The 24,350-nt window shown below is 37.5% G+C and overlaps 1 protein-coding gene across 20 annotated transcripts in view; it reads right to left on the reverse strand.

The window, feature by feature from the left end:
* The window catches only part of FAM13A (family with sequence similarity 13 member A), a 331,498-nt gene that overhangs the window by 193,637 nt on the left and 113,511 nt on the right, over positions 1-24,350 (reverse strand). For 19 of the 20 annotated variants that reach the window (XM_063723517.1, XM_063723518.1, XM_063723520.1 and 16 more), the window contains one exon: positions 9,928-10,081. In XM_063723517.1, coding sequence (XP_063579587.1) covers positions 9,928-10,081 — 154 coding nt within the window. Of the gene's footprint in view, positions 1-9,927; positions 10,082-21,150; positions 21,264-24,350 lie in introns of all 20 variants that reach the window. The other variant, XM_024245792.3, reaches the window with a different exon arrangement.

The raw sequence follows: 24,350 nt of genomic DNA on the forward strand, positions 1-24,350 counted from the left end.
ATACTTGATATCATTTTGATTTTTAAAAATTTATAAAGATTTGTTTTGTGGCCCAACCATGTGGTCTGTCTCAGAGAATGTTCCATGTGCTGATGAGAAGAATGTATATTCCATAGTTATTGGATAGAATGTTCTGCGAATGTCTGCTAAGTCCATTTAGTCAAAAGTCCAACTTAAGTCTAATGTTTCTTTGTTAATTTTCTGTCTCAATGATCTGTCTATTGCTGTCCCTATTATTACTATATTGCTGTCTATTTCTTTATGCCTAGAAATATTTGTTTTGTGACTCTGGGTATTCCAGTGTAGGGTTCCCAGGGTATATCTTGCTGAATTGATCCCTTTATCATTACATAAAACCTTATTTGTCATTTATTACTGTTTTTGATTTAAAGTTTGTTTTATCTGATATAAGTATAGCTACTCCTGCTTGCTTTTGGTTTCTGTTTGCCTGGAATATCTTTTTCTATTATTGAACTTTCAGCCTATGTGTCTTTTTACATGTAAGGTGGGTTTCTTGTTGGCAGCATATAGTTGGATCATGCTTTTGTTTTTTTAATCCAGTCTGCCAATCTGTATCTTTTAAGTGGAACGTTTAATCCATTTACATTCAAGGTTAATATTTATATGTGAGGCTTTGATCCTGTCATATTGTTAATTGTTTTCAAATTGTTTTATAAATTCTTTGTTTCTTTTTCTCTTTTTGTCTTTGTGATTTGATGAAATTATCATGTTGCCATTTGATTCTTCTCTCTTCCTCCTTTCTGTGATTGCTTTGTAAGAACTGTGAGTTTCATATTTCCAGGTGTTTTCATGATAGTGAACATTAACTTTTCATTTCCATTTTTAAGACCCCTTTGGCCATTTCCTGTAGGGCCAGTCTAGTGGTCACAGATTGTCTGAGCATTTGATTGTCTGATAAAAACTTTAGTTCTCCTTCATCTATGAAGCGTATTCTGGAAGGATATAAAATTCTTGGCTGATAGTTTTTTTTTCTTTCAGCACTTTGAAAGTGCCATCCTATTCTCTTGTGGCCTGTAAGGTTCCTGCTGAAATGTCCGATGTTAGACTGAAGGGGTTTCTTATATTGATAACTAGACTTTTTTCTCTGGCTAATTTGAAAATTCCTTCTTTCACTTTTACTTTAGACATTCTGAATATAATATGCCATGGTGTAGTCTTTTTTGCAATGTATTTTCCTGGAGATTGCTAGGACACCTATATCTGGATGTCTAACTTTCTTGCTAGATTTGCGAAGTTTTCATTTATTTCCTTAAATAGATTTTCTAAACTTTTTTTACCCCTCTTCCCCCTCAGGAATGCCAATAATTTGTAAGTTCAGTCACTTTCTGTAGTTCCATATGTCTTGAAGGCTTTGTTCATCTTTTTTTCCTTTTTTTTTTCTTTTTATCTGACTGGATTATTTCAAAAGACCTGTCTTCAAGTTCTGAGATTCTTTCTCCTACTTGGTCAAGTCTATTATTGGAGCTTTCAAATGTATTCTGTATTTGCTTCAATGCATTTTTTTAATTCCAAAATTTCTGCTTTGTTTTTTGTTTTTGAGACAGGCTCTCTCTCTGTCACTCAGGCTGGAACACAGTGGTGCAAACACAGCTCACTGCAGCCTCAATTTTCTGGTCTCAAGTGATCCTCCCACCTTGGCCTCTTGAGTAGCTGGGACTACAGGTGTGTACCACCATGCCCAGCTAGTTTTTGAATTGTTTTGTAAAGACAGGGTCTTGCCATGTTGCCCAAGCTGGTCTTGAACTCCTAAGCTCAAGTGATCCTCCTGCTTCAGCCTCCCAAAGTGCTGGGATTATACAGGTAAGCCACTGAGCTCATTTTTTTTTTTAAGATATCAATCTCCTGGTACATTTCACATTCATATCCTGAACTGATTTTCTGATTTCTTTGTACTGGTTTTCAGAATTATCTTGCATCTCATTGAGCTTCTTTAAAACCAATATTTTGAATTCCTCATCTGGCATTTTGAGGAATTTTGTTTTGATGCGGATCTGTTACTGGACACTTGTTGTGTCCTCTGGTGGTGTCGTATTTCCATGCTTTTTCATGTTTTTTATGTCCTTCCTTTGATAATTACACATCTGGTATAGTAGTCACTTGTTCCCATTTTTAAAAATTGCTTTTGTTGGGGGGAATTTTGTTCTGAAGATGTAGTTTTCTGGTTGAGTAGCATACTTTGGCTTGGATTTTGGGCGCCTGAGGTAGTATAATCTTTGTATGACACTCAGCAATACACAGGGTCAGTGGCATCTGTGATTTCCTAGGTGGCTTAGAGTAGTTATTAGGTGAGGCTGTGGTGAAGCTTTGCTGGGGACTTGGACATCAACTAAGCCAGTATTTGGGCCCTGGTGGTGGCAGCAATGGAGTAAGTGTCCCTGTTTTTAGGCCCCAGAGCAGCTTACTCTAGCTTGCTCCAGCATTAGTGGGTCCTGGAGGGCTGATTCTTGGGCCTCCTGGTGGCTTTCATAGAAGCTAGTTGTGAGAGTGTTGGGCTACATGTGTGAGTGGGCTCTTAAGGTCCTAGGCAACTGAAGTGGTGTGGGTGATGGCACAGCAGTGGTGGAGCAACCCACTGGCCCCCAAATGGTCTGTGTTAATGTTGCTGAAAGCAACAGTGAGTAGGGCAGCCTATTCTCCAGTCCCACAGCCACCTATAGCAAGGTGATATGTATTGTCCTAAACTTAGGAGAGCTTGCTCTTCCCTGTCCTTCCCATGGCTAGGTGATGAGTGCAGCCATGTTGCCTCAAACTTGGCTTAATGGTGAGGCACAGCCTAGTGTTAAACTCTCAAAATGGTGCCTTGGGCCTGGGACCAGAAAGAGTGGGGTCCCTCTCAGGCAAGAAGCCTGGACAAGAAGCTGTGGGGAGTGCGGTCCACTCACATCTCAGTCTCAACAGCAGCTCACAGCAGGGTGGCAGGGACCCTCCCATGGGTGCATGGGAGTGCCTAGTTTCCCCTCTGTCTCCTTGGAACAATGTGGTGGCAGCAGCTGTATCTGTAGATGATGGGTATCTAGGCTTCTCTCAAAGTGGCATCCAGATGAGGCTGCTCTAGGCTTGGATGCCTGTGGGATTCTGTGTGGGTTCCCTTTCTGGAGTTCCATATGTCAGGGTAAAGGCCCCAGCGGGTTGAGAGCTTTTCCCATATCCAAAACTATAAAAGCCTGTTCCAGAGTGTGGAGCCCTGGGGGTTTCTCTTTCACTGTTTCCCCATGCCCAGGAGCCTCTCCTGGCTCTCAGTCAGTCCCTGGCCATGCAGGCTGCCTCAAACCCTCTCCTTACTTATCTCTGGTGTTTCCCATCTCTTCTCTTGGGAATCCTAGTGTCTTCTCATAGACAATCTGTTCAAAATGTATCTACTTACTATTCTGTGTGAAGGAGACATATACTACTGGGTCTATTCAGCCATCTTGATCTCAACTCTATGATCTGTCATGCTATTTAATCATTGCATTTTAAAAATACATCATTTAACTGTTTTTAACCTCCAAACTCAGAATCTATCTAAAAATTATAACTCACGATCAAAAGAAGGATTTGTTCTGAAGAAAGGAGCAAATGAATTCTAAATAAGTGCTACCTCTGAGTTTCATAAATGCTCAAAATGATAACATAGATTTTGGTGGGCACAAGCTAGTCATTCTCACTACGTAAGTTTACCTACACAAAAGGAGAGATAATCCAATCAGATTACAAAGAAGCAAACAACAAAAAACCAAAAACATCTTTTATTTCCTGTTATAACTCCCCTGCTGCTCAGAAGTTTATAATATTCTTGAGGGGCTACAGAAGAGGTTAGGAATAGTGAAGACATATAGGATTCAGAAGAACAGAGCTCAACTACTTACCTGACACTGACACTAAGTTGCTACAGTACATACTCATTAAATGAAAACACATATAAAAGCTCATGGCACTGATGGCCTAAGTTAAATCTCTAAGATTTTGGTTATTTCTCTACTTTGCCTCTAATCAGTACTTTCTTGATTTCAAAACCCAGCTCTGTCATTTACTGTTGTGTGATCTTAAGCAATTTACTCTTATATTTCCTCATCTGTAAACCAGTATTAAGATCAATTACTTGTGAGGTTACTGTCGGTAGCAAATGAGATACATATATAGAAGAATTTGGCACAATGTCCAGCACAAAGCCCTATTCTCTCTTTTGCCCCTGTGTTCCTACACTGAGTTTGTTTGTTTCTTTTAGACTGTAAGGTCCCCCAAGGACAGGGACATCTCTTATTTATTTTCTGAAGCTCTCCAGCACTTAGTACAGAGCTTTGCCTAGAGTAGTTTTGCATTAAATAAGAAAAAAGTGAACAAACATTCGTTGAAGTTAACTGTGCTTAGGCTGTGGCCCTAAATGAAAATGGAGACACATGCAATGTTTTTGAGCATGAAAAAGATATGGGAAATGGTTTGGGAAGTTTCTGTGATGTATCAGTTTATATGGTAAGTGACTTTGATTCTACATAAACAATATTAATTTTTTTGACCTGAAAGTCAAATATACAAAAAAATGAGCTTTGTGGTCAAACTTGCCATAACATTTATTAATGTGAGCACTTCCTTCAAACGAATCACTATGGAAGGCCATTCTAATATTTTGCTTTGCTCAGAGCATTTGTTAGTAACTGTTTTGAGAGTTTGCTTAAAAGTCATATAAGAAAATCAACATAATTATTTTAGAGCCAGATTTAAATTTTAAACCCAAAAGTTAACATATAATCAGCACTCCTCAACTTAGTGATATGCCATAGGTTAAAATGACTATTGATTACTTCCCACAATCAAATAAAGCATTAGAGTACAAAGATTTCCCAGTCCAATGATATACAGAAAAATATGGTATATGAATGACATATATATGCTCTGAAGACAACTTTAAAATTCCAAAAGATACAATGAGCAATAGCAACACTGTCTAATAAAGGAAGTCTTATAATATGTTTATCTGGAATAGGTTCATATTCATCTAGATATTTCTAGATAGATATTTAGCAATATGCTAATCACATTATTTTATAGGATGCATATACATGAGGTTTGCATGAACCCTATTACATATATATTCATAACACTTATACACAAACTGGACAACCAGACAAACCAGGCTCATAGACTCCTGTCCCCCTCAATATCTGCCACCCTTCTGGGTAAATTCTGGGTCAATAAGGACAAACCATCAATATCTTTATCTCCCATCTCTTTACCATCTCCTTTCCCATAATTTTCTCTTCTCCTTCACTTTAGTCCCTCATGCTCATAAACACAATCTAAGCCTTATTTTCACTCCAGATAGCTCAACCTCCAAAATCAGTAATGCAAACCTCCTATTTCCTGTTTTCAGCCCCTATTCTTCTAGCTTGCTTGCTCATCTACTTCTGCCTCAAACATTCTTTAGCCTAACTACAGTCTCTAGTACCTCCTTTTGTATTGCTGTTGTATATCCTAGCTTACCTTCAGATCTTCTCATCACCTTCATTACCATCATCCATGCCCAATTTATCATTGTTTTTACCTGGACTACTGTAATAAACTCCTAATAGATTGCCCTACTTCTGCCTATCCCTCTCAAGAGCCTAGTAATCTTTTTAATACAGAAGTCACAACATTGCACTCTTCTGCTTAATACTGACTAATAGCTTCACTTAGAGTAAAAGTCAAAGTCCTCAAAATGATCTATGAATAGACACAATCTGCTGATCCCTTGTTTCCTTTGTGGCCTCATTTCCTTTCAATTCCATCTTGCTCATGGTAACCCAACTGTACTGGCCTCTCAACTGCTCATCAGACCAGGTATATTCACATCTCAAGGCCTTTGTACTGCTCTTCTCCTTGCCTGGAATACTCTTCTCTCAAGTGTCTTCATGGCTTGCTCCTTTGCTTCCTTCAAGTCTCTACTCAAACGTCTTCTTGTCAATGAAGTATTTTAACTGTCCTATTTAAAAAAGCAAATGCCACTCCTCTACTTCTGCCCTTCCCTGCTTTATTTTACTTCACAGAATATATCACTATCTGACATACTACATATTTTCTTTTCTTTTTTATTGGCTGTTGTTTATTGTATTTCCATTAGAATATAAGAATCATAAGGGCAGAGATTTTCATCTATTGTTCACTGTGCCTAGAACAATGCTTCGCTCCTAGTAGGCACCGAATAATTATTAACACTTGGATTTAATGAATTCAACGTATAGTCCATGGCCCATTATTTTATCCATACTTTTCTCACTAAATTTTGTGTATGTAAATATCTGGATGATTAAGTTAAATATCTGGATGATTAGGTATCTGGATGATTAAGTTAAGCCCCATTCTTGAATGGGGCTTCACTAATGTCTGGGTTTAGAACACCTTCTGAAGAGAAAACCTAGAATTATCCTGCAGCTAGAGAAATTAGACTGTGGCTGTTAGATGCCTACTAGAAAGATGTGCTTCTCCTAACCCAGTTATTCAGAAATACAGCCGTGACCTTTCATTTTGACAAAATAAAAATGTTTCTATGTAAATTCCCTTCTTGAAACCTATAAAAACAAAATTAATGAAAGAGAGAAAAGAAACCTCCAACTTAAGTGAAGTAAGAGATGGCCATAACTGTGGACCACTGACTGTGAAGACTATCTGCCAAATTCAACAAAATGTAGGCTAAAATGCCAAGGGCCAACATATACATTCTCATATTTCTCCAAATGTCACAGTGCTAAGAGGTCTATCCAAAATTTCCTTCACTGGGGTAACTAGATCTGGTCAACATTGCCAAACCATTGCAGAATCTGGAAAAACTCTGTAGGGACCTAGGTTCACTCCCAAAGAATGGCAGGGAAAGCAAAGTTGAAGGGGAAGTCATACTGACAAAACTTTTCCCCTTGTTGTTACCTTGGCCTTCAGACAGAGGAAGTCTGTCTTGAAGTGAGGCTGATGAATGTGCTGTAAACGCCATGATCAATTTTGCAGCTACTGACCAGAGTCAGCTGAACAGAAACAGACATTAGGCTTTGATAGCCTATGACAGAAAAAGACTCCATCTTCCAATACTCTGGTCACAGTTCTTCATCTAGGTCCAAATACAACCGAACATATTTCTCTGGGCCCAAATCTCCATTTCGCATGCAAGAATATACAAGAAACTTCATTCAACACTTTATGACTCTGTTCTCCAAACTGGGATATACAGAGGTATGTCAGTGTTTATGTTTAGTCCTTTTCTCCCCTTAAAAGACTTATATCTAAGTCATTTACATGAGACTTGCCTTATTCTCAACTCATATATTTTATGTCCCTGTTACTCTTGGGTCTTTATCATTTACTTTGCGCCCATTTCCTATCTTTATATTCATCCTTCCAAAAACTGAACTCATGTGAAAAAATGAACAGAAAGATAACTTTTCTTTAATTACCTTCTCATTTTTCTTCTTTTTGAGTATATCAATGGTTTCATTCGGAGATTCTCAATTTCTTTTAAACCCATCTACCTTTTAGTTTCTATCTAATGTTTCTATGATCTTCACAATTTCCAAAAAAGTCTGTTTTCTAAGCATTGTCAATGTTTACATATCTAAATGTGGCTAACATATTCTCCTTTTATTACTATGAACTCTAAAATGGCATTGGCACATCCTTTTGAAATGATTTCCGTAACTTCTATTTCATCCTTACTTGTTAGGATTAAGTCCAGAGAATCACACCCCTTGTCACATTCTCTACTTTCTCAAAGAAGAGACTATCAGCAAGATCAGTTAAAAAAATGCATCAAAATTCTGCTTTGGCAGAATGACACTTCTAGAGAATATAAATGCAGTTTCTAATCATGGCATTTATCTGCCTCTAGGCCGATGTGAAACTTACATTAAAAGAGCAGCATTTTATATTCTTCTTCATCTACCTACGACATCTGTATTTGGCTCCCACAGAATTATGTCTTATATTATATTCTCATACTATGTTCTCCACCAGCCTTAAACCTAGTCACTCAAGGATTTCCAAGCAGGGCACTCTTCCACAGATCTCAACAGGTGTTATTTTACTTGCACAGCAAATAACATCTGTGTTAGTCTGTTTGTGTTGCTATAAAGAAACACTTAAGGCTGGCTAATTTATTTTAAAAAGAGGTTTAACTGACTCACAGTTCAGCAGGCCATACAGAACATCTGCCTCTAGTGAGGCCTCAGGAAGCTCACAATCACGGCAGAAGACGAAGGGGAGCAGGCACATCACATGGTGAGAGTGGGAGCAACAGTGAGGGGGGGAAGTGCCACACACTTTTAAACAAGCAGGTCTCGTGTGAACTCACAGCAAGAACTCACTCATCACCAAGGGGATGGCACTAAGTCATTCACGAAGTATCCGCCCTCATGATCCAAACACCTCCCACCAGGCCCCAGCTCCAACACCAGGTTCTACGTTTCAATGTGAGATTTGGAGGGGACAAACATCCAAACCATATCAACTCTCCATTGGCATATTCCAGCAATTAGCTTTATCTCAGCAAGTTTGCCCTGCCTAAGATTATATTTATCTATTTCCATTATACTTCAGGTTCACCTTATTATTTTATCTGCCCTAGTAAAAAGGTACGAGTGTTAAAAATTGTTTATAAGAGATTTTTAAAATCTTTTATTTTTAATTATCATTATGGGTCCTCTAATAGTTGTACATATTTATGGGATATATGTGATTGAGAGATGCTGCTGAAACAAAGTTAATTACCTTTTAACATTTTAAAAAGAGATCATTTTCAAAGTACTATAGGCACTAGAGGAACAAACTTGAGGGCAATTTTTTTCTATTTAAAAAATCATTTATTTTAACTTTTCTGAGGCAAAACTGAAGTAATGTTGTTTTCTTATTTTTTCTCGTGAATCACTGACATTTTTTTCAGCTACTATGTTACTTCTAACTCAGATTTACAACTGATAGTCTCCAATTATCTCATTTTATCATTTTAACTGAGCAAACTAGAAAATCTAGTTTTAGATCCTTTCGTAGGATGCTACTTGATACCCATACCATTTTAACCTTTCTTCAAAGTCATGGCCTCAACTGGGAGAAGAGATGAAAACATTCCTTTAAGTGCCCAAACCAAGTGCCTCTGATTTTATCACTCATTGCTATATGAATCAGCAAAGAGTATGTTATGGTCTGTAAACCTGATAAGCTTCAAGAAACCTCCTGAGGAAATCTCATACCAGCTCCATCATGATTTACCTCAATATAAATGAGGACGAAATACGACGACTTCCTTATTTTCCCACATCTGGAGGATTTGTTTGGATGTTTACCCTCTGATTCTCAATTCTAGGTCTTTGGAGACCTACAGGCATTTACCTAATATATACAGGGTATATTATAAAATTATCAATGTATAAAAAGATTTAGATAGTATTGTCAAGGACTCCTTTATAGGTTTTTAAAATATTCTCCTTTACTGATGATTGTTACCAAAAACTAATATATGGGACTTAGAATCTGAGGTTGGGCTTCAAATTGTGCCAGACACAAAAGAGACAAAAAGACACAGTAATATTGTCTTCAGGAATTTGCAGTCTAGTTAGTAAGCTAGCACTCCTGATCACAGCCATATGCACTTACTCCTGCTGTAACATCAGGCTTCTGTAGTAAGGGTGGTGCGGCCAGTTGACCAGAGCACTGGGCTCATGCAAGTGTTTTTGAGATGACTTTATAGCAACAAGAAAACATAAAATTGCTATTATTCTTGAATTTTAGAAGGCTATATTTCAATTTAATAAGCATTTGAAATAACAGATTTCATAAGAAGGATTCACTATACACAGGAATAATAATCTGAGGGTTATATCTATATGGAATTTTTATGAGAAAGAATTAAATAAAATCTTCTGTCCAAAATTATAGCAATATTGAAAATTAAAAACCAAGTTTGCTTACTTTTACTATGATAAGCCTAGCCAGGTTTTCACATCTCAGATGATCATTTTCTGTATACTCTACTTCAAACAGGGTATTGTAATTTTCTAGAATTTTAGCCATTATCTTGTTGCACAGGTCCTGTTCCTTCATGCCTTCAAGCCCAGGTGGCACACTAGAAACAAGAAAGGGAAAGAGAGGAATTACTTAGTAAACACAACAATGCCTGCTAGCTGACTCAGACTTGTATTTTGAAATCTCCTGAATAATTAGCCTTATAGGGATGCATGGGATTTTCAACAAGCTCTTTGGTAACATGCATGACATTGTTGGGGCAATTGGAGAGTTCCCAAGTTCTGAATCAATAGCTTGGGCTGAATAAGAAAAATACAGGCTGTTCAGGAAGAAGATAGAGATGAACACTGAGGCCAGTAGTACTTTGAATATATTAAAAATTATTACACATAATATTTATATAAAAGTAAAAAAAGAATGAGGGTTTTCATAACAGAAATAGCCACACAAATAATAGCAACACTATCTTTATTTAAGGATTTCTTAGATAATGCACAAAAAGTACAAACCTTAAAGGTAGAAATGAATACTTCTGGGGAAAAATAATGATAATTGTTGAGCTAAGTGATGAGCACATGGAAGGTCTATTACACTATTCTCTCTTCTTTTAAATGTACTTAAAATTTTTCACAATAAAAATAGTTGAAAATATATCTGAACACAGAATATCCCATAAACAAGGTAAAAAGACAATTTACTGGTAAACTTCTTCAGTAACATGTATAACTGACAAAGATTAGTAGTTACACTATGTAAAGAACTCCTACTAATTAATAGGTAAGTCCAAAAGAAAAAGAGACGAAAGACATGAGTTGGAAATGTTGCAGAATAGTTAATAACCTTATGAAAAGATACTTAGCTTCACTGAATAACCAGAGAAATACATTTAAAAAGCACCACTTAGGTCTCGTTTACTATTTATGTGTATTAATTTTCTGAGGCTGTTGTAACAAATTACCATAAACTAAGTGGCTTAAAACAACAGAAAGTATTGTCTTCGAGTTCTGGAGGCCAAAAGAACAAAATCAGTATCACTGGGGCAAAATCAAGGTGTCAGCTGGGCTATACTCCCTGTGAAAGCTCTAGGGGAGAAGCTGTTCCTTGCCTCCCCTGGCTTCTGGTGGCTGCCAGCATTGCTTGACTATAGGTGCGTCACATCTATCTTTAACGAGGGCCAGCATCTGCAAATCTCTCTCTGCTCCATCATCACATGGCCTTCTCTACATGTGATTAAGCTCCCTCTAGCCCATTCTTATAAGGATACACGTGACTGCACTTCATGTCCACTCCCCTATCCCTCAAAAATTCAGGATAATCCTTATATCTCAAGATCCCTATCTTAATCACATCTGCAAAGATTCTGTTTTCCAAATAAGGTAACATTTACACATTCCAGGGATTATGACCTGATATCTTTAGGAGATACTATTTAACCTACTAGACTATCTTGGGATACACACCCTAAGGTCTCCTACACTTGGGTGTAGATAGAACCTGTGACTTGCATCTGATCAGTATGATTTGGCAAAGGTGATAGGATGTCACTCCCATGATTATGTTACAATAGATGAAACTCAGAAAACTGAAGTGAGAGATTCTCCCATCGGCCTTAAAGATATAAGCAGTCAAGTTGTGAGACGGCTGTAAGAGGATCACATGGCAGGGAACTATGGGACTTCAGGGGGGCTACAGACATAAGAACACAGTAAGATGCTAGGGTCCTTAGTTATGCAGCTGCAAAGAAATGAACTCTGCCAACAACTTGAACGAGCTTGGAAGCAAATTATTCCCCAAACTCAAGCCTTTAGATGAAAATGCAACCCGGTTAATACTGTGAATTTGGCACTGTAAGATCAAGAGCAGATGATTCAGTTAAGTTGTGCCCAGATTCCTGACCCCTAGAAATTGTGAGATAGCAAATGTTTGTTGTTTTAAGCCACTAAATGTGTGGTAATGTGTTACACTACCCTACAGAGCTTGGTACCTGGAAAGGGGATGCTGCTGTAACAAATATCCAAAATGTGGAAGTGGCTTGGGAACTGGGTAGTGGAAGGAGACTGGGCAGCATCACAGAGAAGGCCTAAAATGCCTTGAACCAGTTCTCAACTGACCCCTGGACCTTAAGGACACCACTGATGAGGGCTCAGAAGGAAATGAGGAATATGTTACTGGAAATTGGAGCAATGGAGACCCTTGTGATGGTGGCAGAAAACTTAGGGAAATTGTATCCTATAGTTATGTGAGAAGATCAACCTGTAAGCAATAGCCTTAGATATACGGTTAACATTATTTGCAAGCAATGGTTTGAAAGTGCCACCTAGTTTCTTCTTACCACTTACAGTAAAATGCAAGAGGAGAAAGAGAAAGACATTGAGAGAACTTATACAAAAATGAAAGGGGACATGATTTTAAAAATTTTCAGACTCTCCAAATAGAAAAGACACTAAAATTAAGAAATTCACTGTCAAGAAAGCAAGCTCTATAGAAAAAGTTGAGGGTGTGACTATATAGACTTTTGCTAAAACCTCAGAAAGATCAAAAGCTGGTCTTATGCAGTCAGGCAAAGGTCCCTTTCAAGTGATGAAGGGTGTGCCTCACAGATCCTGTCGATCAAATCAGAGGGCCTCTAGGAACTGAAAAGCATCATCCCTCAGCCATTTTAGCATGAGATGGAAAAGGGATTATTTTTAAAAGATCTGTGGATATGCCTTTCTCATAATGAAGTGAATCTCTATAAAATACACAGAAGACTCACAAAGTTTTTGAAAAATTTATTTCAGCCAAAACACTGCCAACGTGGAATCAAAGGGACAGAGGGATACAAAATGAAAGGATGATGTTGGCACCCCCAAATTCTATTGGCAGGAAGCAGGTTGATAAAACTACTCAGCTGCAAACATGAGTAGTTTCACTAAAAATAAATCATGATTTAGAGGGCAGAACCAAGAATCTAGAGGGCTATTACATAAAAATCATAGGAGACCATTGTTTTGGACTAAGCACAACAAACCAGATTAAAAATCGAAATGGAGTCACCCATGCTAAAATTCCACATCACCAAATCAAAATTAAGTTGTTATCTGACTTTCTAAAATCAGGAAAGAGAGAAAATATCCAATTTCCCAAACAAGAGCTTCAATTGGCATGAATAGTGAAGTTTCCTGTTTTAATCCTTAACCTGAAACAACCTAATGTTAACCAAACAGTTATTTATTCTATTGTTGTGTCTCCCAGCTCCCACCATACAAGGAAAGTAACTTTAAAATGACAGATCCACTTTTTGTTCTTTGCTTCTGCTTTCTTAAGTCCTTTATCTGTCTATAAAACCAACCTTGTTCGACTCATTGGGACACTTATTCTACTTAATGGAATGAAGTATTGCATGATTCTAGAATTGCAAATAAAGCCAATTCAGATCTTTAAACTAAATTTGTTGTAATTTTGTCTTCTGACAGATATGGTGACCAGTGAAGGGACCTCAATGAAGAAGGTTACTGATGTCTCTGAGACTCCTTGAGGAACACAGAAAAGATGCTGCTAACCTCCCCTTTAAGTGGTGGGGGGTGGGTCCCCTGTCTTCCTCCTGGAGCCCTGAGAATCATGTGTAAGTTCCTCTCAGGTCTGGGCTCTGCTCTCTTTTGTATTTGAGTACTCTGATCTCTTTGGCTTTTGGGGTACGAACAGGTAGTTCGTGCTATGACAGGGCACATAACCTTTAGTTTGCAGTGACTGAAGAATCACTGGCAAAAAAAGCTGAAGTTTTTAAGGTAACTGCCGTCAGTTGCACTAAGTGGTTATTACTGCAGGGGGGCTCTTTATTTCTTCTTTTCTTGTGTGCTGAGATTTCAGTGCCAAAGCCATCTTGGCTCTAAGACCCAAGATCCAACATAAAAATGAGATCCCTAATTTCTAAAGATGTCAGTACTCTGCCTTCTGGTACACCTGACTTTCTCATGAATAAAAATTATGGCCACAGAAGCTGCAAAGAATTACAAAAGTGGCAAAATCTTACTAAGATAATTCAGAATTACAATGGTCATTATATGAAATATCCTAGATGAAAAAAACTGTTCTTCTAAGGGGTGCACTTGAATCCCAGCCTCTTGAATTAGGCAGAGAGAATGGGATTGTTATTCTAATTGACATTTAGAAATGTCAATGAGGCTGGGCATGGTGGCTCATGCCTGTAATCTCAGCACTTTGGGAGGCTGAGGTGGGCAGATCACCTGAGGTTAGGAGTTTGAGACCAGACTGGACAACATGGTGAAACCCCGTCTCTACTAAAAATACAAGCATTAGCCGGGTGTGGTGGTGCAGGCCTGTCATTCCAGCTACTTGGGAGGCTGAGGGATGAGGATCACTTGAACCCAGGAGGCGGAGGTTGCGGTGAGCCGAGATCACGCCATTGCACTCCAGCCAGGGTGACAGAGCGAGACTCCATCTCAAAAAATAAATAAATAAATAGCAGTGTCAAAAAAAATAGGGTTCTAAAATTGCTTTTTAAGAAATGTATTGTGAAGGCTAATAAAAAGCTAACAATGCAAGATATCACCCATACCAAAGACGGTAAAGCCCACCTGACTCCTACTGCTCCCTTCTTTCCTACCTTGCCTGAATATTCATAGGATACTAACTCTCTGAATTGCCTATCTTCTTTGAAAAAAATAGTCTCCTTACAAGGTGAAAAATTGAGGCTTGATATCAACAATACACTGATGCAAAACTAGTATTTGGTTTCCTGTTTTAAAACAAGGTTTTCTTTAGTATTTATCTGCTCTTAGTAAAAAATGGTGAGAACTTCTAGGTAACTGGCCTAGGAAACAAATAATCTGAGTCTTATCAAAATAATCCCTGTACCTCATATTTTCCTTCTTAGCTTATTGATTACTTAGGAAAACTTAATCTCGTCTCTACTAAAAGAGTTAAGGTTTTCCACAACTATATGACTTCTTTTGAAATCTTACAATTATCACTTTGGTTAAATGAATGACTATTATTCACAGTGATTTGTGATCCTATATTGAGAAGTGTTTTGAACTTTTATTTTTGACAAACTTCCCAAAATTGAATTCAAAATTAAGTCATTTTGATCACAAACTAACTTTTGAACATTCCAGAAGGGCTCCTTAAAGTCTAAAAGAGAAATATTAAATCAATTAGGCTTATTTGAGATGTTAAATTATATGTGGAAACACTGTCAAATAAGAAATGATGTTTAATCTTTGAGTTCCAATTGTATGGATATGTTATTAATATGTGCTCCAAAAACTATATGAGATTTCTATAAATCTGTTGTGCTATCAATCATAACTTTATGTTAAAATGTTGTACACCACAGAAATAACCAAACTCCCTTGTCAACTGTATCATTATTATAAAGGATTCTCATCATGGTTTTAACACGGCCATTTTAAATCTTGTCCACAGTTAATTGCTTTATTCTGATGCCTTTCTAAAAGCTTTCTGTAAACAACTATAATCTTAAAGCATTGTGTCTTCAAGATGATTCACAGAAAAGATGGGAGGAACTCTAGCAAGTTCAGGTTTCTGCTAACCTTGAGATAACACTGGACTGGGTGAGAATTTCTAGAACTCTAATAAAGAAACTGATGAGTTTGTGAAACTGCTAAATAAGCTCAAATACAGCAAGAATTAATTACATGAGGCTAAATGAACTGATGAAGAAGAATTATGAATTTTTAAAGCTTTTAAAAAATTTGAAACATTGCTGGTTCTTTTAATGCTTTGTTTTTCAGATTTAAGGACACATTTTTTTTTTCTCTTTTAAACTATCCATAGTTTACAGCAATTTGGTAAAGGATACTTTTGTAAACAAAAATGGAAACATTTGTTTCTCCTACCTACCTGACACCTCTGAAATTCAAAAACTATACTATGTTTTATTTTTACAGCACTATGATTATTTGCATAAGTTCAATAAGAATTTGCTCTTGCTGGGCATGGTGGCTCAAACGTGCAATCTCAACTACTTTGAAGACTGTGTGGGAGGTGGACTTGAGGCCAGGAGTTTGAGATCATCCTGGGCAACATAGTGAGACCCGCATTTTAAAAATTAGCTGGGCATGATGGCATGCGCCTATGGTTCCAGCTACCCAGGAGGCTGACGTTCCAGCTACCCAGGAGGACCTCTTGAGCTTAGAAGTTTGAAGCTGCAGCAAGCTATGATCATACCACTACACTGCAGCCCCAGCGATAGAGCAAGACCCTAGTTCCTCTTTAAAAAAAAAGAATTTGCTCTCTTTATAACATGACGTAACTGGAAACATTGGTTTTCTTACCAAGGGTTTGACTGGAATGTCCTATTTGAACATGTGGATAGACTGCCTAGCTTCAAGGGTTCCCTGCCTTATAGCCAGTGAGTAAAAAGTTGCCACTTCCTGGCAGGCCCAGGAACCTCAAGATATTAGATGCTGTAGGCAAAGTCTGATGTCTGCATTGGTTTGACTTCCTAGAGTTAAGATGCATAGTGGCTCACGCCTATAATCCTAGCACTTTGGGAGGCCGAGGCAGGTAGATCACCTGAGGTCAGGAGTTTGAGACCCAACTGGCCAACATGGTGAAACCCTGTCTCTACTAAAAGTACAAAAAATTAGCTGGGCGTGGTGGTGGGTGCCTATAGTCCCAGCTACTCGAGAGGCTGAGGCAGAACAATTGCTTGAATCCAGAAGGCAGAGTTTGCAGTGAGCCGAGATCATGCCATTGCACTCCAGCCTCGGCAACAAGAGCGAAACTCTGTCTCAAAAAAAAAAGTTCAATCTGAGATTCCTTGTCAAAATTCTACCAAAGCAAACGTAAAAGGAACCTATGTGGGTTATTCTTGCTGCACTTATGTAAATACCTAAGGGCAATTTTTATGAGACTAAACTTATTTTGCAAACAAATTAGTCTTACGCTGATTATCTTTGGTAGAAATGGGGGTGACTGTAGAGAGAAAAATTATGTTTCAAAAGAAAACTACATTATACCTGTAATTAGATTGTAGCTCTGTTCATTGTTTTTGAGTTTTTATTATCAACTGTAGACTGAACTGGATCCTAAATTCTTCCAGTTTCCTCCAAAATCTGGCTACAGCTAAGAACAAAAACTGCTAAACTGGACAACTCAACATAAATTTCAAGGGACAAGTCTCATGCCTGATATGTGAACTACATGCAGAGTTGAATATAATGCCTGCTAGCACAACCAGAGACATTCAACTGCAAATCAGGGTGAGAAGTTGCCAACTTCATGCTGTGGAGTTTTTCCCAAGATGCATGGAATGAGACTCCCTATTGTAGTAAGACTCTTGCCCCTCTTAATTTTTCCATATGTAGGCCTGCTTCTTTCTCTTGGAAGTGTAAAGCTGTAGTTAGAATTCCCCAATCAGTAGTTTTTGGGGGTCACTTGACAAGGTTGGATCTCTCATATCAAACCCAAATATTTATACAATCTAAGAGATCCTATAGTGCACCTAGTGCGAAGCTTTAGCAACATCCCTAATGCGACTGTTTGTTCAAATTGTACTAGTGGTCTGTGAGAAATGGGTAAGTTCTTCTTCAAAGATTATAAAAAGTCACATTTTCTTACTATAAGATTGCGACCACTATTAGCATATATACATATATACTATGTGGTTGTATATATATATATACTACGTATTCTATGTGTGTGTTTGTATATATATACACATAGAATACATATATACTATGTATTCTATGTGTGTGTATATACACATACTCTATATATATAGTATATATTATATGCATAGTATATATATACACATAGTATGTATGTGTGTGTATATATATGTGTATGTGTATATATATATATGTAATCCAAATCAGCTGTCCTAGCTTGCTCTGGCATGCCTGGACAGAACTACACAAGCCCCAGCCCATAGTACATGCCATACCTTATTTGGAGATGCTTTCTTAACTATCCCTGGGCAACTTCCTTTTCTTTCTTTGTGCTATTCCCCTTACCTAATTAACAAAGTTTTAAGCTAATAGCCAATCGGGTAAAGTGTAAAATGTGACGTCCTATTCCAGCCAATGGAAACTGGACATAGCAGTAGGGCAGATGCATCAGGTTATAAATAACTCAGTCTCCTTTGTTTGGTGCGCTCTTGTGGCTGGATAGCTATTAAGTAGCACCCTTTCTGCAGAAAGTAAAGCTGGCCTTGCTGAGAGATCATCTGCTCCCATGTTAATTCTTTTTTTTTTTTTTTTTTTGACACCAAAAACTTCATTCCCAACATGGTCTCTTTTATAGAATTAGCACCCTCTGCTTTAATTTAACCCATTCCTGGGATGCCAGATGATAGAATTACTACCTACTTATTTGAAAAGGTAGTAAACAAAAAAGAAAATAAGGAAAATAAAAAAAAATCACTACCTACTAACTGAACCTGGAGGAATCTGTGCAGTTGCTGACACTTCTTGCTGCATATAGATAAATATGCTGGGTATTGGAGAGACTCAGTTACAAAACATTAACAAACGGGCTACTTGGTTAAAACAGGTAAATTCCTTGTCTGGCTCAGCTGTTTTTTTATTTATTTGATTTTAGTTGGTTTGGTTTATAAGGACTCTGGCTAAGGAGCCAGAGTTATTATCAGTTATTATCCTCCTGAAAGTAATAGTACCAGTCTCCCTAGTACACTGTGTTCCCTTAAAAACTTCCAAGTGCTTGCATAAAGCTATCCTTCAAATGTCAAATGGAGTCTTTTCAGCTGGAATGACAAAAACTCAAAGAAATGCAAGATCATAAATACACCATAACCTATGAAGGACATGTTGAAACTGGAAACCCAGCACAACTGAAAGCAGCACTATTGACCTAGGCAAATAGGTCAGGCTTTGGCCTGACCAAAAGGGGAAAATTATTAAATAAAAATTATAAGAGGCCATTGTTTTGGATTAAGCACCTGCACAAGGCCCAAGATGACCAGCCTAAAATTCAAAAATGAAGTCCCAGCTGGGAGCAGTGGCTCATGCCTATAATCCCAGCACTTTGAGAGGCTGAGGTGGGCAGATCACTTGAGGCCAAGAGTTCAAGACCAGGCTGGCCAACATGGCAAAACCCTGTCTCTACCAAAAAATATAAAAAATTAGTCAGGCGTGGTAGCATGCACCTGTAGTCCCAGCTACTTGGGAGGCTGAGGCACGAGAATGTGTTGAACCTGGGAGGCAGATTGCAGTGAGCTATGATCACGCCACTACATTCCAGCTTGGGCGACAGACAGAAACTGTCTCAAAACAACAACAACAAAAAACACACAGAAATGAAGTCACCCATGCTAAAGTTTCACATAACTAAAACCAAGTTTTTACCTGACTGCCAGAAAAATCAGGAGAGAGAGATAGCCTAATTTCCCAAACAGGCCAGTTTCAATTGGCATAATAGTAAATTTCTGTCTGTTCTGATCTTTAACCTATATTTTTGGCTACCTGTTCCTGCCATACAAGGAAAGTAACTTTGAAACTACCAATCCACTTTTTCTTTGTTTCTGCTTTCTTTAGCCTTTTTATTGCCTATGAAGCCAACTTCCTCTGCTTGATTTCCTAGGACACTTATTCTATAATAGAATGAAGTACTGCCTGATAATAGAATCCCAAATACAGCTAACTGAGATCTTTACAGTAAATTTGTTACAATTTTGTGTTTTGATGAGTAAAGTTGAAAGTCATAGATAGATATTCTCAGGCCTTGAGAGGCTGGTCCTCAGAGGCTGAAATTACAAAGACGGGTTATCTATTAAGTACAGACATACATTATACATACAGATATATACTATATTAATGGTGTTAAAATTTAATGGAGGCAAGGGATGATTAGGAAAAAAAGCCTAAAAAGGCTCTTTAAAAGAACAATAATGCAAAAAAGATGGAGAAACACTGCTCTGGTCCCTCCAGTATACTACTATGAATGTTAAACACTGGCTCCTAATATAAGATCAACCTAGAGGTAACTAAACAATGCAGAAAAGAGCAGAGCTCTTGGAACAAGGGGCTAGCTGGAAGGGTCAAGGGATGTATTCAGGATCCTGCATTAGAAAATGGGGGCTTAGGTTCTGGCTCCACAACTCATATAGTGTAGACTTTGGAAAGCTCTTTAATTTAAACACTAGTTTCTTCTATTATAAAATAGAACTGTTGATAATATTAATGTTGTAGAGATCTTACGAAGATCAAATTCTTAAAAAGTTATATGAAGGAAGGTTTGCAAAACTATGGGGTTAGAAAACAGTCAGAAGTTGCCAGTGGCTGGGGTAAGAGGAGGAGTCAACTAAAAGGGACATGAAGGAATTGTTTGGAATGATGGAAATGGCCTGTATCTTTTTTTTTTTTTTTTTTTTTTGAGACAGAGTCTCACTCTATCACCCAGGCTGGAGTGCAGTGGCATGATCTCAGCTCACTGCAACCTCTGCCTCCTGGGTTCAAGCAATTCTCCCGCCTCAGCTTCCTGAGTAGCTGGGATTACAGGTACATGCCACCACGCCTGGCTAAATTTTGTATTTTTAGTAGAGGCGGGGTTTCACCATTTTGGCCAGGCTGGTCTCGAACTCCCGTCCTCAGATGATCCAACCACCTCAGCCTCCCAAAGTTCTGGGATTACAGGCATGAGCCACCGTGCCAGCCTGAGCTGTATCTTAATTGTAGTAGTGGTTATGACTGTCTGAGAGCAATATACTAAAAAAGATGCATTTTATAGCATGTAGATTGTACTTCAGGAAAACTAACTCTCTAAAATAATGCTTTGCAAACTGGTATTAAACTAGATCTTTCTAGTCCTGATCTCTCTTGAGAATCAAAGTTCAAGACTAAACATTTATTCACTGTAAATATCAATTTGCTAAGTTTCTAGACATTCTTTCTACCTACACTATTTTTTTTTACAAAACTAATATTTTTGTAGTTTTCTTCATCTTTATTTCTAGCCTTGCTATTCAACATATTAGTTATCCTCACCTTTGTTTCATTGATGACTTTTATGTGTATAAGCCTTCTATGTCTTAATCTAAGTCATTAATAAAAAGGCCTAATAAGTAAATAAAGAGCAATAAGATACTTAATTTGTAACACCTCTTGGTATTGGCATCATTTGATTAAGCAATACCCTTACAATGATTGTTCACCCAAGCCCGAATACACCTAATTGCATTATCACCTGATCAAATTGCTCCATCTTGTCCACATAAATTCCATGCAGATACTATGTCCTTAATTGATTTGCAATTAAAAAAATGCTGACACACTGGAACATTCTCCCTTATGTAGTTCCTTGCCAGAAAAAGAAAAAAAAATCTATTATTGAAAGCAATCACTTGAGGCCAGGTTTAACAACCATTTCAAAGATGCAAAAGTTTCCAAATTTGTACTCTCCTGTCTCTGAATCATTTTAATGGTCCTATATTCCTTAATATGTTATACATGAAAATTCAGTATAAACAAAAAGCTAGAAGATTTTTTTAAAAGATAACATTCAATTATAAAGTTCCTAATGTTTCTTAGAATTGAGGTGAGGCAATGGAAACTAAAATTTCCAGAACTGTTTTTGTACCTGGCCCCACCCTTGGCAATCTTCCCCTTCTGAAGAATTATTGACATTGGTGTTTCCAGGAACTCAATTTATATTATGTATGTCAGCTTCCATTTTTCCCTCACATTATAGAGTTTATAAACAGTTCCACTTGTTAATCCAACTGATGAGTGCTTCTCAAAAGCACTACAGAACATAAAACGTCATAAGTGAAAGCTCTCGAGTACTACATCAACAATTACCCAGCCATGTCTACATAGTAATCAATATTTTGGATACGCTGGAAAAATTGACATAAATTTCTGAGATATTTTCAAATACCCTTAGGTTTGAAATCAAGTTACCAATCATTTGGGTGGATAAGTAATTTTTAAAGTTTTATACTGGATAACTAGATATGTTTCAACCTATTTTAGACACACAGTCTCAACAAAATTAGTAAAAAAGTAGTAAGTAATTATTATTCTTAAGGATAATTACTATTAAATTTGCAATGATAAAAATCAGTCATTTTTTTTTAAGAGACAAGGTCTTGTTATGTTGCCCAGGCTGGAGTGGTGATCATTGCACACTACCACCTTGAACTCCTAGGCTCAGGCAATCCTCCTGCCTCAGCCTCCCGAGTAGCTGGGACTACAGGTGTGCACGGCTGTACCCAGCTAAAAATTGGATCAAATTTAATTGATATATTTAACTGATATTTAATTGTGCCACCATGCCCAGCTAAAAATCAGATCACTATTAATTGATATATAGAAGTACATGATAATTGGGATATAATTACTATCATTTTTAGTTTTCAAAACATTTGTATGTTATATTACAACAGAGTAACTCCTATGTGTCTTACAGAAAAGCCATCAATAGTATAGAAGCAAGAAGAATACTGAGGTAAAGAGGTGGATGGGCTTTTTCTAATCCACTACCAGAAAAAAGAGTGACAGTGTTAGCATCTTGAAGATAGATGTATACTATTTATCTGAAATAGTCACAATTAGAAAGGAGCTGATTTATTCCAGATGAAGAAGAGTGGTCTAACTTAAAATACGGGTGAATTTTTCTATAATTCCCATTTTTATACAAGGATGTGGCTGATGTTAAAGCAGCACATTAAATTAACAGTGATGGGTCGATAACTCAATGGTGGCCAACCTGGAAGAGTTATCAATTCTGTTATGGCCATCAGCTGTTATTAAACCGCAAGACCCGTAGGCAGTAAGGGCATCTGTGAAGTTTCAGAGAACCTGCATTAGATAGAGCAACAAAAATATTACAAGACAAGACATGTAAAGGGAGGTGGGGCTCAGGTATGAAGGTGTAAACCCGGTTTCCGGCTCCTCTGTTATGCTGTAGGCTGGGAGGAGCAATGGGCTTAAGGGCCAGAACAACCGTGCCCCTGGGCTGCTGCTACTGTTTATTATATGTGTCACCCTGGACACGTGACCTCTCTGGAAACCTTCCTATTTTGAAAATCTGGGTTTTGTCCTAGATGATATATCAGATCCCCTCCATTTCTTTAATTCTACTTTTCTGAAGAAGCAGACGATGGGGTGGGGCGAGTGGTAGACTTCTGATGACTTTAGAACTCCAGTTATTGAATAAATGAGCAGGTGGTTGTGTGGATGAGTTCTATCAACTCTGGCAAAATTAAAAACATTTTTAGAAACTCAACTTCAGGACAACTTCTCATTTTAAAGCAGGAGGGAAAATATCATTTTTCCTTTAAATAAACTCAGGATCTTGCTTATAGAAACTTTTCAAATTAATGGTTAAAAGAGAATATAAGTCTCAGTGTTCAGATTACTTATAAATTTTATGTTTACCAAAAGTGATTAGGATCAAACTTTTAGCAGTCTGAATGCCTCAAGTAACTTTTAGTTTTATTTTTCATTATTTTCTCCCCTGCACCTTGGGGTCCAAGACATAACAATACATTTTCAACCTCAGAACTCATGATGCTGAGTTTTTCCTTCTTTACTTACTAAATCCTATCCATCTTCCAATGTTCAATTAAAGTCCTGTTCCTCTCTCCCATCAAAATCAATTACTTCTTTCTTATTCTCAAAGAATTTGTTTAACCTTTGATCACAGCATTTATTAGAGTCTCTTATATATCATAATTTGTTGTGAGGGTATTTATCGCCATTGCCTTGTATCTTAAGGGCAGGGAGTCTCTCCAACTCATCTTATATTTCCAACAGAGACTAGTACTATGCAAGACTTACAGGGAACTAAAATTTACATACTCTTAGAAATTAAACTTATTAATACTTTCATAGTTCCTTTTCAACTTATTTAAAAAGTTACTTTCCTCTTTGTACATATATGGGCAACATGCTCCTAGGGTACAGTGTAAAATATAGTGTAAAGAATATACCCATTGTTCTTATCATTTGTGTTAGAATAAATAGCATATATGACACCTTTCCTCTCTAATGGTAATATTCCCCGAATCAGGAAGTTATACACCAAACCAGCAATCTTTTATATAAACAGCCGTTGAGATGGAACAACCAGAATGCTTCCAAATGGGCTAAATAAACATTGGCAAGGCCTGTCAGGGTAATAAATACCAAGAAACACATGTTCTTCACCAAGAGCTCAGCCTGTAATGTTACTAAAAATAAAGACAAACTTGCCTCCTTCATTGCTATAGTATTGATCCATTTGCAAGTCTCAGTGGGGTTGCATAATGGTGGCTATCAAAACAGAGAGAAAACAGCTCAGTGTCTCAACATTATTTTAATAGTAGTTTGAAACTTCATTCCATGCCCAGCTTCATGCTGTTTGACAGCAGTAAGGCCTAAACTTGCCAATCCTCATACATC

This window comes from Pongo abelii, chromosome 3 (genome assembly GCF_028885655.2).
Source record: "Pongo abelii isolate AG06213 chromosome 3, NHGRI_mPonAbe1-v2.0_pri, whole genome shotgun sequence".
NCBI lineage: Eukaryota > Metazoa > Chordata > Mammalia > Primates > Hominidae > Pongo > Pongo abelii.